The sequence below is a fragment of the Hipposideros armiger genome, unplaced genomic scaffold (assembly GCF_001890085.2).
Source record: "Hipposideros armiger isolate ML-2016 unplaced genomic scaffold, ASM189008v1 scaffold_479, whole genome shotgun sequence".
In the NCBI taxonomy this organism is placed as follows: domain Eukaryota; kingdom Metazoa; phylum Chordata; class Mammalia; order Chiroptera; family Hipposideridae; genus Hipposideros; species Hipposideros armiger.
This window is the reverse complement of record NW_017731829.1, coordinates 1,200,380-1,215,870: the sequence shown is the minus strand read 5'-3', so window position 1 is coordinate 1,215,870 and position 15,491 is coordinate 1,200,380. Positions and strand designations below refer to the sequence as shown.

General features: G+C 42.9%; 2 protein-coding genes across 7 annotated transcripts in view; both read right to left on the bottom strand.

Annotated features, from left to right (window-relative positions):
• Positions 1 to 243: 243 nt before the first annotated feature.
• On the bottom strand, positions 244 to 7,957 carry ARL2BP (ARF like GTPase 2 binding protein). 3 transcript variants are annotated; one of them, XR_002126697.1, is made up of 7 exons: positions 7,617 to 7,957; positions 6,836 to 6,897; positions 4,440 to 4,546; positions 3,431 to 3,516; positions 3,127 to 3,223; positions 2,411 to 2,632; positions 244 to 1,170 (listed from the first exon to the last, which is right to left on the bottom strand). XR_002126697.1 is itself a non-coding variant. In XM_019666851.1 (6 exons), exons 1-6 carry the CDS (start codon positions 7,652 to 7,654, stop codon positions 1,069 to 1,071), a joined length of 492 nt encoding a protein of 163 aa, XP_019522396.1. In that variant the 5' UTR covers positions 7,655 to 7,957; the 3' UTR covers positions 244 to 1,068. The 3 variants fall into 3 exon arrangements, 2 of the variants coding, with proteins under 2 accessions (XP_019522396.1, XP_019522395.1); XM_019666851.1 differs by lacking the exon at positions 2,411 to 2,632; XM_019666850.1 differs by lacking the exon at positions 244 to 1,170 and having other exon boundaries at positions 1,829 to 2,632.
• A 2,473-nt stretch (positions 7,958 to 10,430) lies between these two features.
• RSPRY1 (ring finger and SPRY domain containing 1) overlaps positions 10,431 to 15,491 on the bottom strand; it is a 44,180-nt gene continuing 39,119 nt past the window's right edge. For all 4 annotated transcript variants that reach the window (XM_019666865.1, XM_019666863.1, XM_019666862.1 and 1 more), the window contains one exon: positions 10,431 to 11,970. In XM_019666865.1, the coding sequence (XP_019522410.1) occupies positions 11,874 to 11,970 (97 nt within the window). In that variant the 3' untranslated portion in view covers positions 10,431 to 11,873. The remainder of the gene's footprint in view (positions 11,971 to 15,491) is intronic.

The window sequence follows — 15,491 nt, the reverse complement described above, 5'->3', positions numbered from 1 at the left end:
GCAGTTTGTCCTGGCATAAATTTAATAGCATCCCCTTTTATTCTCAAGAGGGCCTCACTTTAACAATAAATCACTGAGTCATCTTAGCTTTAGGGAAGTTAGGTTCATCTTGCTGAACTTAAGATTGCAGTGATGTCACCTACCTTCAAAGTGAGTAGCCATGCCTGATGCATGGAGCTGGCCCAGACAGCGCGGCGGGGTGGGGAGGGGTGCTTCCTGAGCTTTTTTTTTTTTTTTTTTTTAACCACAGAGCAACATACTCTGAATAATGAGCCAAAGGCTTTCTGGGCAACCTTGGTCCTTTTTTGAAAAACTGGGAACAATTAAAATGCAACTTAATTCAAAAAGTTGCGAATAAGCTACTCCATTATCAAGGAATGGGGGATTAACTTAGCCTGGGACAGGCCCAGTTTATGTCTATTATTCTGGTATAAATATGAACAGCATCCCTATGTACTCTCAAGTGTCTCAGGTTTGAATAATAAATTAGTTATTCCAGGATTAAGCCATGACAGAATTTAGTTTTAAGGGTAAACCCATTTTCTTTTGAGGCGTAAGAGAAAACAAAATGCTAGGCAAGTCTTATAGGTTTCTGACACCTTAATACACAGCCTATTTGAGTGGAGACGTTCTTTTGTTTAGTCAAACCACCACCTTTGGTTCGTGCCCATGCCTCCCCAATCCTTAGCCCCCGCAGTCGGGGTGAATACTGCTTCCCCTGGGTGAGGAGGGCTGGACAATAGGAGACTGCAGCTGTCCTGAGGCAGGGGCAGAATGTCGGGCTTTCCCACCTCAGGCCAGGCCTGAGGCCCACGTGGCACATGATGACTTAAGTTCCTGTGTGGATGGAGAGAGATTTCTAGTTTGTTTGAAAAGAAATCAGAAAGACCATCTTCTAATATTAAACTACAATAAGCTTGCTTGCTTCTTTCTCTGAATGGTAAAGGATGAAAAGAACCGCTTGCCTTTCTTCTCCTTTTTTCATAACGTTGTCTCTGGACTTGTCCACCTGCCTCAGCTCAGCCAGGCGGCGGACTGACATCAGGTCTTCACCAAGTGCTTCCGACATCACCAGCCTGAAGCGGGCAGCCCACTGATAAAAAGAGTAAGGGGAAAGCAAGCCCAGGGCCTATCGCTTGAAAGATGAACGCTGCTAAAGCAGGACAGCAGCTGTAGTAAAGGAAGGGAATGAGTCGTTTAGAAGCATGGTTCTTGCAAAACACCTCCAATTTTACTCATGGTACAAAAGTATTTAATATGCGCCACATCAGTACAGAAAACAATCTATAGCTCATCCTTTAAAACCAGAATAGCCAAATGAAAAGTCAGTACAGATTGTTATTTTTACTTAAAAAAAATAAAAAATCTAGGAACAACTACTACTGGTATGTCTTATTTCTAGAGAGGTGACATCCACGTTTTCTGGGCAGTAAGGTTCTATCAAACATTGTGCTAAGCCAATGCACTAAATCAGAGCAGGCAGGTGACCCATGAAGCTGTCTGCTGTCTCCTATCCCTGCTGAGCTAGGCCAGTAAAACACCGTCTTGGTAGAAAGACCAACAGGAAGAAGGAATTGCAGAGCCCTCACCCCAACAGAAACCCTAACAGACTAATTTATACAGAAAGGGTTTGAAACAAACCTGCACAAACACGTAATATGCTACAAGAAAAGTGATAGCTTTTAGTCTCCCTCCAGCTCAAGCACACCTTCACTGGTGCCCAGTAAAACAGGAGCGCCAACACAGCAATTTTGCTTTAGAGCACTAACACTAAAAAGCACACAGCATATAATACTTTGATCTTTAAGTGGGTAATCATGGAGGTTCCAAGATTATATCCACTAGGTTAGCCTGAGTATTCACCTATAAAAATATTTTTTCAAAAATCCTTAAGAAAGTTCTAGAAATGGGGACTGCATCAGAAGACAGTGATACAAGCACTACAAACTATAAGACTAGTTTTCACTTGTAGCTTTTAGATAAAAGACATCTCAGTTGATTCCTACAGACAAGACTAACTGTGATGATAGGAGCTCTAGAAATCTCAAGATGGGCAGCTGCTTGAGCAACACCTTAGATAAATATTCCCAGACAGTCAAAAACCCCACTGAGGCTGAAGGACTGAAACTTTGACACATGTGAAAAGCTCGAGCGCACAAAAAGATTTCATGCAAAGCCTGCTGGGACAAAGGGCTGGTGATGGCGGGTGCTTACACCAACAGGGATGCTGGGGAAGGGCCCCCAGGTGGAATGCTGGATGTGGGCTCGCTCCGGAGGAGCCCAGCTCAAGCCCCTGAGCGAGGTCTCTACTCGGGGAGCAGTACTAGGGTCACTGAACACAAGGTTTTTCAGCGGAAACAGGCCCCAGGAAGGTCAGATAATTTTTTTTTTTGACCCATCAATACTTAACGTTAATGAAGATTGCAGAACAGAGCCAGTCTTTCCAAGATGTGTTTCATCATTAGCTGAAGGCTCTCCCAGGATCCTGGGCTGCCACAGTCCAGAACAAGCTCACTGTCCGGAGGAGGGCCTAGTGCTGCAGGTTGTTGTGGGAAGCTGACACAGAGGATGATTTGCACAACGAAGTCACCACTAAACCACTGCTTAAGTCCAGTCCCCGGCCTTCTTTTTCCTACACAGGAAAAACAACTTCCAGAGGCAAAGAATAGAAAAAAGTCCTTTCTAGCTCAGAACCCTAGTCTAAGGAAGAGGTACTCAGGGTGGGAGTGTGGACCTCCACGGAGCAACAGCAGGGGGAGGACGTTATTTGCATTTTTGCTCAGCACTGGCCTTGGTCACCCCCCTTCACTGAAAAATGCTTTTCCTATGTACGAGCCTGCATTATAAGAAAGGCAAGGCAGAATCAGACCTGCCTTTTGGTTTTGTCCTTTTGATTATAGGTGGTCCCTGGGACCAGTTTCACCAAAACACCAGAATGTAATTCCTCAGTTAAGGGTGGGTCGCGGGTCTAGGCTGGAGGACAGCAGCTCACTCTTTTGATACCCGCTAGCTGCTACTGGCCAGTCTTAACGGGCAGAAGCACGGGAGGTGGTTTGTGTTCAACAGTTCTGCTCGGATCTTTCTAAGTGGTTCAATGTGGCTAACTAACAGGCAAGAGTGACTTACTGCTCTGTAGTCCAGAAACATTTCTTTAAAAGCCAGAAAATCCGTAAACGTGAGAAGCATGTCGAATATGTCACCAGCCACTTCATCTTTATGGTGCCTGCAAAAGAATGGGATGGCTGTTTCATGACGAATGATGAAACAGACTCTGTCTCCAAGATTTCATTCAAAGGTTTTGAGGCCCTCCTACCCAGGACTTAGCCACCAAGTGCTCTCAGCCTTGATGTTCAAGTACTGGGGGAAAAAAGGGTCTTTTTTTTTAAAACTGAAGGAGGAGGAAGGTAAAAAACAGACAAGCTCAACTCACTGTAAAGTTGCTGTGAAAGCCGCCATGTTAAACCCAGGAATCCGCTCCAGCAGCTGTTCTTCAATGTACTTTTCTACCAGAGAAATCTGCAGCAGGGGAAAGGGTCTCTTCAGACCACACTTTAGGAACAAGGCTTCTTTTCAGAAAGCCTGTCCTAAGAGGCTCTTCTAGGTGCCAGGCTCCATGCTGAGTGCTATGGATACCAAAGGGAACCAAAACACAGCTCCTGTTCCTGGCCCTGGCCCAAGGGGGAGAGACCCTGGCAGGTAATTAATTACACTGCTAAGATGAATGCTCTAGGTAGAGACAGCAGCAGGGCTCCCACCCCCATGGCAGGGGGTAAAGGAACTGGGGCTTTTCTTCCAGGGCAGATGAAATCTATACAAAAAGAGCATACACAATAACCCAGTTAGAGGCAATCACAGCGTGCTCATAAACCGAGGCTTGGCTTAAGGAAACCTGCATTGACTATGCCAAGCTTGTATGTTAAGAAAAGGAAGTCCTGGAGGCTCAAACCCATTCTCAGACACATGAGATCATTCCAGGAGGCTGCCTGGGGCCTTGGCAGAGAGGAAAGACCCAAGGGTCAAGAGTTGAGGTTCCTGGGTTCTAGTATAGTTTTTGCAACCAACTAGCGCTCTTGGTTTTCACTTTGACCTATCTGTGACACATACCTGACTGGATTATGTAGACAAAAACTGTGCAAGCCAAAAGGTGAAAGTACTGATACATAACCGTAAGGTGTGGTGACCACACGTATTACAACTGAAAGCAGGATTCTGATAAGCCAAACATGTTTTAAAATAGAAGTAGACAAACTCATGAAACATTTGGAAAACAGCCCCCAAAGCTGGAGGAAAGCAAGAGGAGATGAGAACTAAACCAGATTCTCATTAGAATTCCTGGCATGGTACTGGTGGGAGATTTTAAGTCGAGCAAATGTCAACATCTAAATTCACATGTTAAAAGATATCCTAATCTCTGATAAGAGAAATAGAAATCTACTTACATACTCGTTAAAAATAGGCGTGTAGGTGAGTTTATTTTCTTCTGTGTCTTCAAACTCCTGGTAGTACTTGTCCATGAAATTTCTCTGTAATAACTGGAACTCATCATCTGAACCACAATAGGAAAATTCATTCTTTTTAATGGCGACTAAAAACCATTCTGATTTATAAATAGGCAGGAATTATATGTCAACTGGTTTCTCTATGGTCAGTCTCTAGGAGAGGGAAAGCTAACGGTGTTTCAAGTAAGTGTTAAATGGAACACCAATGTTGAAATAGACGGATCCAGTCTTAATCTTACTATTTTTAAAATTATAATGAAATATATACAACATAAAATTTACCATTTTAACCACTTTTAAGCATATAGTTTGGTGGCATTAAGTACTTTCACATTGTTGTGAGGCCATCACCACCATCGTCCAGTTCATTTTACACACACCCATACAAGGTGGCTTGGGAACTCCCTCTCAGTACTTCTCATGAAGGAATGAAAATGGTGCTCTTCTTTTAATATAATTTCAACAGCAGTGATGGAAACAGTGTAGTGAATAAATGTATGGGCTCTGACAGAGGCTAGACTGCCTGGGTGCAGCCACTTAGAACTGTGTGCCCTTGGGCACGTTACTTAATTTCTCTAAGCCCCAATTTCTTCAACTGGAAAATGAGGATTATACAGAATTGCTGCGTGGAATTTAGATGAGAATTCATGTAGAGATTAGTTCATAGCAAACACTTAAATGGTAGAAAATGGAGAATAACAACCAAATATAATTATTATATCTAAAAATAAAAGGAAAGCTTCACAAACGACCTAGACTTTGGGATAAATACCCTGGGCTTACAAAAGGCTCACTTTCCTACAGCCTACAGAGTACCCATAAATGGCAACAGAACTCAAAGTACTCTTCAGTACCCCCCAAATCCTCAGATCCACATGGGATGAAGGGTTAATGGTGACACAGCTGTATCTAGAGGGTTAAGGACATACCGTATTTGCCGGCGTATAAGACGATTTTTTGGCCCTGAAAAATATGCCTCCAAGTGGGGGGTCGTCTTATACGCCAGGTACACTTCAGATAGACTGCCCATAGTGCTTGCCCCGTGCCATAGTGGCCTCCCGATGCCCGCCCACTTCATTCCACATACCATTCAGGCATCAGCAGCGCTGCTGGGTGTATGCTCCGCTGTTATGCGATTTTACCACACTCGCAAAATCGCACACAGCCGACCATACACCCAGTATGATAGCGCAAAATTGCTTTTAAGGGGAAACTGTCATGCCAGCAAACTTGCTAGGGACTTGCCCGGCACTTGCTCTCTCCATTTGTTATCTTACTTCTATCATTGACAGTCCCTCTAGGTTGTGGGCTGCTTGCCTATGTTCCTGAGAAGCATCTACGGTACCAGTCTATAGAGTGTGTTTTCTTTAGTGAATTACCGGTATGTTTACCGGTAATAAACTTGCACTGTTTTATGTATATGTTTGATTACATACAGCCTTGTGACAGTTTTCCTGCATGTCATAAGCATTTGAATATAAATTAAAATGTTGAAATCAAATCTGATATTGTTTTACCTTTTATTTGGTGTGTGGAAGGTGTGCGGAAGAGGGGGTAGTCTTATACGGCGAGTATATAACAAACTCTGTATTTTGAGTGGAAATGTTAGGGGGTCGTCTTATACGCCCAGTTGTCTTATACGCCGGCAAATACGGTAAACTTTCACAGATCTGAATGTACAAAAACTTGGTCAGTGATTTTCAGACTAAACTAGACTAAGAAATACAGCTAGTAACACCAGATAACTGTACTCTTCCTAATTCCTTAAAAACCAGGTCAATAGACAAAATTTTCTCAAATTTAAGTTTTTCTCACACACCTGTCTTAAATCTTTGGTGTCTGTCACTGCTTATAACTTAGCAGGACTTATGGATGCCAAAACGAACCCACAAACAGGAACTCAGAACCCAGGAAAATAAAGAAACAGCTGAAGTATGTCAACCTTGTTTTCTTCATGGACATTTGTACTATGGTTATGGTATTATGCTGTCGTTTGTGTCACGAAAATGTTACAACTAAAAACTAAACTGCTTGATTTCTACAATAAAGGAGGTCACTATTTCTGGAGTTTTGCCAAGAGTCCCATAAATCCTAGGTGCCTGATTACCTGAAATAAGTCCTGAATCTCTGGGTATTGTTTTAAGGAGTACTGGGCTGTCTGCCTCTTAAGATAAATCACAGTAAGGCTCAATATTACATTGTGCTACATTAGAAAATTATATGTAGCTGGACTTTTTCTCTCTTTTAAAAATTAACTCTCCAAATTAATTTCAGTCTCCTTAAAAGCAAGGGTTTACTAAAGTGAGCATAGATCAGATTGTGGCAAGGAAGCTTACCCATGATAATGTCCTCTAAATATCCAACCACAGCATCAAATTCTGCATCAGAGGCGGAAGAGCTGAAAAATATGCCTGGATAAGGTGCTGTTTCAAAGAATTCGTTTTTAAAAACATTTTTATTATGGACATTTTCAAACATGCACAAAAGAAAAAAGAATGGCAAAATGAACTTCCTATCACAGCTTCAACAATTAAATGAGTATGGTCTAATCTAGCAATTCCAAACAATAAAACGCACTGGACGCATCTGTGACATCACACATAAATGTAATGGCTCCACTTTCAGAAAACCTGATATGCACCAGGAATTACAAAAGGGACAAATAAAGGGAGCAAAGCGTCGCATGGGACATCTTAAGAGTCCTCCGCATTTATTGCCTGCGGTTCTACTCACCGCATCCTTCGCTATCACCCCACACCTATCTGCTTGTGAACGTGAACCTAACGCAGGCGAGATACTGGCAGAAGGGGGAGGTGGAAATTAGGTCAGGAGTCCCTGGTGAAGGGTCCTCTGGCCCATGGTCGGGCCTCGGCAGCTCAAATCCTCCCGGCTTTGCTGGCGACTGAAGATTAGAGGCAGGGGGGTTGTGACAGAGGCGCCCGCCCCACACTCGTCCTCCCGGGCCTAAACCCGGCGGTCGCTGCAGCGGCAGAATCGACACCAGGAACCCGGGCGGAAACTTATCGGTCCCCCACCCCGCGAGGGCACCCGTTTCAAAGCGCCGAGGCCGAGCACCAGCAAACCCCAGCCTCCAGCCTCCCGGGCGGTGTGACTCACAAAGGCAGCGCGAAGCTCTCTTCCTCTAGAGCGTCCATCGCCGCCGCCGCATCCACCCGGTGCGAGCGAGCGGGCCCGTCAGCCTCTTACCCTGCCCGCGGCCCGGGCCCAGCCTCCGTTCTGTTCCGCAAAGCCCCAACCGGCATCGGGGAGGCCTTGCCACCGAGGCGACGGCCAACTCACGGCCCAGCCGGGTCAGCACCTATGCTCGAGGGCCCGGCCTCAGGCTCCCGGCTGCAGCCACGCACTGGCCGGGCCGCTACGCCCCGCCAGACCTCTGCACAAGCCGCTGCAGGGGCAGGGTCGCGGTCGGTTACAGATCTCTTGGCGCCTCGCCCCGCCTCCCGTCACCATGGTCACCGCAATCGCTTCCGCCGCCTCGCTGCTCCTGACAACCAATCACAGGTGCACGTTGCCCGACGCCCGGGCGGGGCGAAAATAGGGAAAGGAAGTGAGGGAAAGGGATGGAGTCGCCAAGGCAAGCTGGGCCTCGGGGTCGCTGACGTTCTCACGCTATGCGGCGATTAAATCTTACGTCGCCCCGGTTTTATGGAAGAAAGAATCCAAGCCGAGCCTCAATTTCCTCATTTGCAAATTAACAAGATTTTAGAAGACTAAGTAGTTTAAAGAGCATTATAAGTTGCAAATCTCTTGAGACCCAATCCCTTAAGCTTTTGATTCAGATAATGCAAACGTCAGATTTGCAAGGCAGGTACTCCCTCTCGTGGAAGGAAAGCCTCACTGCAAGAAGTGGAAGTCTCGTAATTTACATCATAAAAGATAATATTCACATCATAAAGATTATTAGGCAGTAACTAGCTTCTTGGCTTATGCGAGATAAAAGTGGACAGAACTCTTTTGAACAATGCAATCAGAAAACAGTCCCCTCCAAAATTGCCAAATTGTGCAAAAAAGATTCCCCAAAGCTGATTTCTCTTGACTGGACCACTAGGCATTGTTTTTTGCGTTACATTTTACCTTTTAGCCAAATGTGTGGTACATGTATACTGAGATTAAAAGTATGGCTTAGGTTTCATCTGAGATGGCCAGCCTGAATGAATTGATATTTTGAATGGACACAAAGTAGATATCTGTGGGATCTGGAACTAAAACATTTACTTGACTATATTAAATGTTTTCCATTAATAATCATTTCTTAAACCTTTTGTGGGTTAGCCATTGTTTTCAGTGAGTAAATAGAAAAAACTGACGATCTTGGGGAAAGCTGATTGTAGTTGCACAGTTTGGTTTTCACAGATACATGTTCAAGATAGTTGAAATTTATGCAAATCATTTCCTCGTAGTGGAATTGTTTTGGTTTCTGTGATTGAATTATTGTTTCCTGGCATTCTGTGAATGACACCATGACTTTATCTTGTTTTATCAATATCATTCAAAAAAGGTGGCAATTTATTAAAAATGTTTTGGTTGTTTTTTGAGGGCTGGAATCTAGGAAATAAAAAATAATTTTTTTTTCTCTCTGGTACAATACATCATCAGTAAAAGCCTGTCTCTTAAAATGCTTACAGGTACTACATAATATAGATCTACTAGTTACTCTTCCACACACAGCTTGCTAACCCCTAGATTTTTCCCTAAATGGAGTAAATATCTTTCCCTTTGAAGTAGCTCCAAGATTACAACTTTGCTTCCATCCTGAATGATTAATATTGAAATCTTGTTTTATGATCTAGAACAATTAGAAAGTAGATCATCTTATGAACAAAGTTCAAGGGTAGATATCTAGAAAGCTAATAGGCTCCAACAGAGACACATTACCTATTAATTCCATTTACTTTTCTCTATCTCCACTGCATTTACAGATCACCTTCATCTCTCTGCTGGATCCCTTCAGTTTCCCTACTGGTCTTACTATTTCCATTTTTTGCATGTCATCTATCCTGCCCCCCACCCCCACCCCCACACACCGCTTTCCATTCTCCACAGAGAAGCCATAGCCATTTTAAAAATTATTTATCAAATCACTTCCATGTTTAAACTCCTTTGCTTTCTATTGCACTTTGGATAAAATACAAAATCCTTAACATGGCTTCTTGAGCCAGTCCCCTGACCTCTCCACCACTGAAGCATACAATTCTACCCACCCATTGCTGTCTTACTAGCTACATGGGCCTTCCATCAGATCATGAAGCCCACCCACTGTGCTCCTTTCCTCCCAAGTTAGGGCCTTTGCCTGTAATGTTGTGTTCATGTCCTAGAAGCTTGTTCTCTGTCTCTCTGCCTGGCCATGTCCTCCGTCTTCCTTTCTGAGTTTTTACTACTACCTCTTTAGTGTGGTTTCCTCTGTCCCACTCCCCGCAATCCACCCTGCCATGTAAATTAAGTCCCCCTCATTCTCTCTCATAGCACCCTATTCTTTTTTCAAGGCACTAACAATTTATTACAATAAACACAAATATGTCTTAATCCCACTACCAGATGGAAGTAAGCTCCATGAATAGATCTGTTTCCTATACCACAGAGGCACAGTGCCCAGAACATATTAGGTGCTCCACAAAGATTTGCTGGGTGAATAAGTGATTAACCTTGCTTCTTAATTCTTTTTTTTTTTTTTAAGCTGAGCCATCCTGCCACCTGTCGGCAGCTCAGCGGCTGCTCAGCTCAGGCCGGGCATTGAACCGCTGTTGCTTAGAGCTCAAACTCGAGCGAGCTCTTAACCAACTGAGCCACTCGGCCGGCCCTGCTTCTTAATTCTAATGCTTGATTTTCTCCTATCCTAGAAAGTAACCCTTAAACTTGAGAGTATGATATCTTGGAACTTTAGCAGCAGGCACCAATGAAAGTTGTGAAATCTTAGTCAAAAAAGGCAACAAATGTTTTATTTCTTCAATGCAAATTACTGATTCACCACAAGCTAAAGAGAACATATATATATATTTATATATTTATATATATATTTGAATTTATGGAAGACTAAAGACATGGAAAAAATCCAGCACCCCAACAAGTACGGCCAGGAAGGGGATCAGCTCTGTAATAGGACAGTTTAATGAACTACAAACAAGAACGGGTGGGAAAGGAAGAAAATATGTGCATTGAGTTTAAGACACTGTAAAACTCAGAAGACATATTTACTATTCAAGTATAAACTCAGTAAGGACTTGGCATAAATTGAAAGGCAGCTGCTGAGGTACACCATTATAAAATAAGTTCTATGAATTTACAATTCTACCTTCCAATTTTCTGGGAGAAAAAACAACTCTTGAAGGTCTTCACCAGAGACCCTGAGAGGGATTAACACTTTTGATGAAGACATAGTCAACAATCCATGATTGAATTTACTATTCAAAAACATGTATTTATTTAAAACAATAGGAATATGTGCTCTCAGACTGTCCTCTAAGAGTTTTTGAGACTATTAGTTCAAGAGTTTCAAGATATATTACTTCCAAAACAACACTGATTTAAAAAAAAAATTTTTTTAACAAAAAACAGAAAACCTGATTTGATGGTACCTTAAAAATACCCTAAATACCAAATTTTCTCGAGTCAAACATTGCAATTAATTTAAGAATTCCTTCTGCATTGTTAAAACATTTTTTCCTCACAAAATGTGGGTACTGAAATTGGATAGAAACACCATGAATGTGATAATACCACCAATTTTCTGTAGTTAAAAAAAAAAACTAGCCGCTCTTTGGAATCACTGAAATATCAAAAATGTGGGTTTTCCCCCCTACAGTCTGTGCACCTTCTTTCAGGCCCTCCATGTTGCTTGTAGTATTGATTGACCTGTGTGATTCTAGTTTTATAGATTCAAGTCTTGCAGTGCAATATCCACGCTTAACACACCAGTATCTGAACAATGGGAGGTTGTACTTAACCCAGAAATGATGTCATTTACTTCTCCATAATGAATTTTGTCCAAAATAAAACTTTAGAATATGAGACAAGACCTCCTGTGTTAAATGATCCCAACGTGGAGAATTCCAGTGTGGTTTCAGCACTCAGGAGGGCACTGTCTCCTATTGATTTTCATGGAGGTACCGGTACCACAGGCCTAGCTTGTTAGTATTCAGCTTTCCTTGGCCTTAAAAGGAATTTCTCAGGGCTGGCAAGTTGGGTTAGATTCTAAGAGAATTTTGTCTTTGACAAACTACCATTTTTAGCATAAAATCTGGCCATGGCTATAAGTTTCAATGTGCGTACAACTGATGAGATTTTTTTCTTTTGTTTTTCTTTTCAACATTGGCTGGAATTGAGTAGAAATAAGTCCATCATGCCTCTTCACGTGTGTCATGAAATATGAGAAATTTGTCTGACTCTAGACACTATTTCTTTACGACACAATGGGCAGGTCTCCAGTTGCAAGGCACAATCCATGCACAGGTCACTGAGGAGAAAGACAAATGCCAGTTAGGTTAACGCTTCAAAAGGTCAAACTGACCACTACTGCTGACTTAATCTAAAGATGTTCACAAGCTTGTTAAGTGAACGGGAAATACTTAATGACTAAAAAACGAAGTAAATATACAAATAAACAATAAGTCTCCCTCCTATTTCTGATCCTCAGTATTCCTCTTCTGAGGAATAAAATTTCATGTGGGATATTCCAGAAAGTCTGTATGTACACAGTATATACATGCAGATGTGTGTATGTAGGTAGAGATACAATGCTATTTTTTCCTAGACAGCTAGCCATTTATCCCACTATCATTTGCTAAATAGGCCATCTTTCATTGTAGTTTGACACAATATCTTTTATCACATTTTCATTTGTAGTTAGTTGTATTTCTGGGCTTCTATTCTGTTTCATTGTTCTGTCATTCTTTTCCTATACTGGGACCCAACTATACACATTTATTTTAACATATTTTAAGATGTGGTAGGTAGTGTAGGCTCCCTCCATACCTTGTTTTTTAGAATTTTCTTGTCTTACCATCACATGAACTTTTAAATTAGTGTTTCTTTTTCTAGAACAACAACAAAAATTATGTTGCCCTTTTTATATAGACTAAATTAAACTTAAAGTTTAGGGAAAATTGTCACTTTTACAATACTGAGAGGTCTTCTTATCCAAAAACAGACCTATTTATTCAAGTCTTCTATTATATACTTTGGTTGTTTAAAAGGTTTCTTCTTATAGGCATCACACATTTCTTGGTATGTATTCTTAAATAGCCTTTTAAAAATTTTTTCATTTTTTGACTATTATAAAAGGAATCTTCAATTATATGGTCTAAATGGTTGCTGTTCATATATAGAAGAGCTACTGTTTTTTTTAACCAACTAGCTTGTTCCATTGTCACACTGATGCTAATAGGTTTTCACTCAATTCTCCTGGTGCCCAGGTATACAATCCATCATCTCCAAATGATTTCGTTCCTCTTTCCAGTTTTTCTGCCTCTTTTCTCTCTCTTGTCTAACTGCCTTAGCTTATACAATGCAAATCATGGTGCCAACAGCTGGCATCCTTATTTTGTCCCCACCATCTCTTAGAATGCTTCCGGTACGTCACCATTAAAAAGATGCGAGGGGTTGGCTGAGATATATGTGTCTTTATTTTGTTAAGGAAGTATCCACACATTCCTATTTTATAGTTTTCTTCCCTCCATTCATTTCTGTTTTGTAATATTCCATCTGTTAGAAATGGATACTGAATTTTAACGAATGACATTGCAGCATTTTTGGAAAAAGTGTTAATTTCCAGCCTCTCTCCCCTTGGCCTAGTTGAGTCAATTATATAAGTAGATTTCCTATATTGTACCATCCTTGCATTCCTGAGATAAGCTCCCACCCCACCCACTGTTGTGTTGCTGGGTCCTACTTGATAATATTTGAGATTTTTAGATTTATATTCCTAAGTGTTCTTTTTTTGGTGTTTTCTTTTTCTTTTTTTCTTTTTTTCTTTATCCACTTTTGGTATGATTATCATGTAGGCTTTGTAAAAAGAATATGGTTCTTTTCCTATTTTCTCTATGGTCTGGAGAGGTTCAAATAGAATCTATCTATTCCTTGCAAGTTTGAAAGAATTCACCTGTGAAACCATCTGGGCTTAGTGCTTTCGAGGGGGAAGAGACAAAGGTAGCTTTGATAATCATCTCAGTTTCTTCTGTGGTAATAGGAATCTCTTCTCATGGTCTGTTCATGTCATTCTGTGTATCCAGATTTCCTTTCTTTACCCCTACCCTTTTAAAATTGTTGTCGCTGCTGAAAGTTGAAATAAACTTTCTTATAACTCTTTTAGTTTGCTCCTCCAACCCTGTTTTGGATTTGTTTATTAAAGAGAATGTGCTCATACTTAAGATAACTGGTTCCAAGTTTTTAGATTTCAGCCTTCAATCATGAGCCCTTACTTTGTGCAAAAGCCATGGAGAAGGGCCAGAGAGTGCAAAGATGACTAAGACCAGATCCTGCTGTTTGGGATCTTCACATTCTTAAAGAAACAAATATTAAAAAGGGTATTAAGAGATCCAACCTTTAAACTCTGCATCTGCCTGTGAGGCCCTGAAAACTAAAATCTCCAAAGGAACTCAAACTGAGGAGTTCTGGGCTGCAGAGTTGATACCAAGGAAAAACCACAAGTGAAGCCATTGTGCTTTCTTTCAGAAGAGAGGCTGGTATAGCTAAGGGTGACAGATGATACACCATATGCACGTCCCTTAGCAGCCAATTAGATAACAACCCATTTCAAAGGACAGCAAACAAACAGAGGCAGAGTCAGGGGCCCAGGCTGTGCCATGCCCAGGGGTGACAAGTTGGGGTCCATCACTCTAGGCTCTGGACCGCTAGGAGACTTGGTGGCTAAAGCTATGTCAAAAATAAGGCGCCGGCCGAGTGGCGTGATGGTTAAGAACTGGCTTGGGACGCCAGAGGGCCCCGGTTCGGATCCCACATGTGAGGGCCAGTGACACTGCCCTCCACAGCTAAGATGCTGAACAACAGCTCAACCTGGAGCTGGGCTACCGTGAGTTGCCGGCGACGGTGGAGGGTGCAGCCCTTGTGGCAGTGGGTTGCCATGGGCTACCGTGTGCAGCCAGCAGCCAGCGTGAGTGGCCAGCAGCCGCCGTGAGCAGCTGTCCAGAAGCCGGCGACTGATCTGCCTCACCCGGGAAGAGTGCAATGATGGTGCCAACTTGGGCCAGTGAAGCAACGTCCTCCACAACTAGACTGAAGAACAACGACAGCAACTTGTCTGTTCCCCTCCCCCAATTTCCCAGCGCTGTTCCCATCCCCCAATTCCCCAATAAAAAAAAATCTTAAAAAAAAAAAAATAAATAAGAGCAAGGTATGGTATGGGCCGAGGTGAACTATATAGGGAGCTGGCCTGGAACATGAGTGTGGGCACTGCTCACATGCAGTCAGCACACAATCCTGGGCTGGGCCAGGGCCCACGCACTGCCTTCTCTTCCCCTTTTTTAAAAAAACTTTATTGGGGAGTTGGGGGAGGGGAACAGCGTTGGGAAATCGGGGAAGGGGAACAGACAAGTTGCTGTCCTTTTGCTCTTCAGTCTAGTTGTGGAGGACGTCGCTTCACTGGCCCATGTCGGTATTATCATTGTGCTCTTCCCGGGTGAGGCAGATCGGTTGCTGGCCACTGGATGGCTGCTCACGCCGGCTCTTGGCAGCTCATGTTGGCTGCCGGCCGCTCACATGGGCTCCCAGCCACTCACGGTAGCTCACAGCAGCCCACTGCAGCTCCACTGCAGCCTACACCGTCGCCGGTGACTCACGGCAGCCCAGCTCCAGGTCGAGCTGTTGTTCACCATCTTAGCTGTAGAAGGCGCAGCATCACTGGCCCTCATGTGGGATCCGAACCGGGGCCCTGCTGCTCAGAGCTGGCGTCCCAAGCCAACTCTTAATCAATGGGCCACTTGGCCGGCCCTTCCATCCACTTTCTACCCTTAGTTGGGT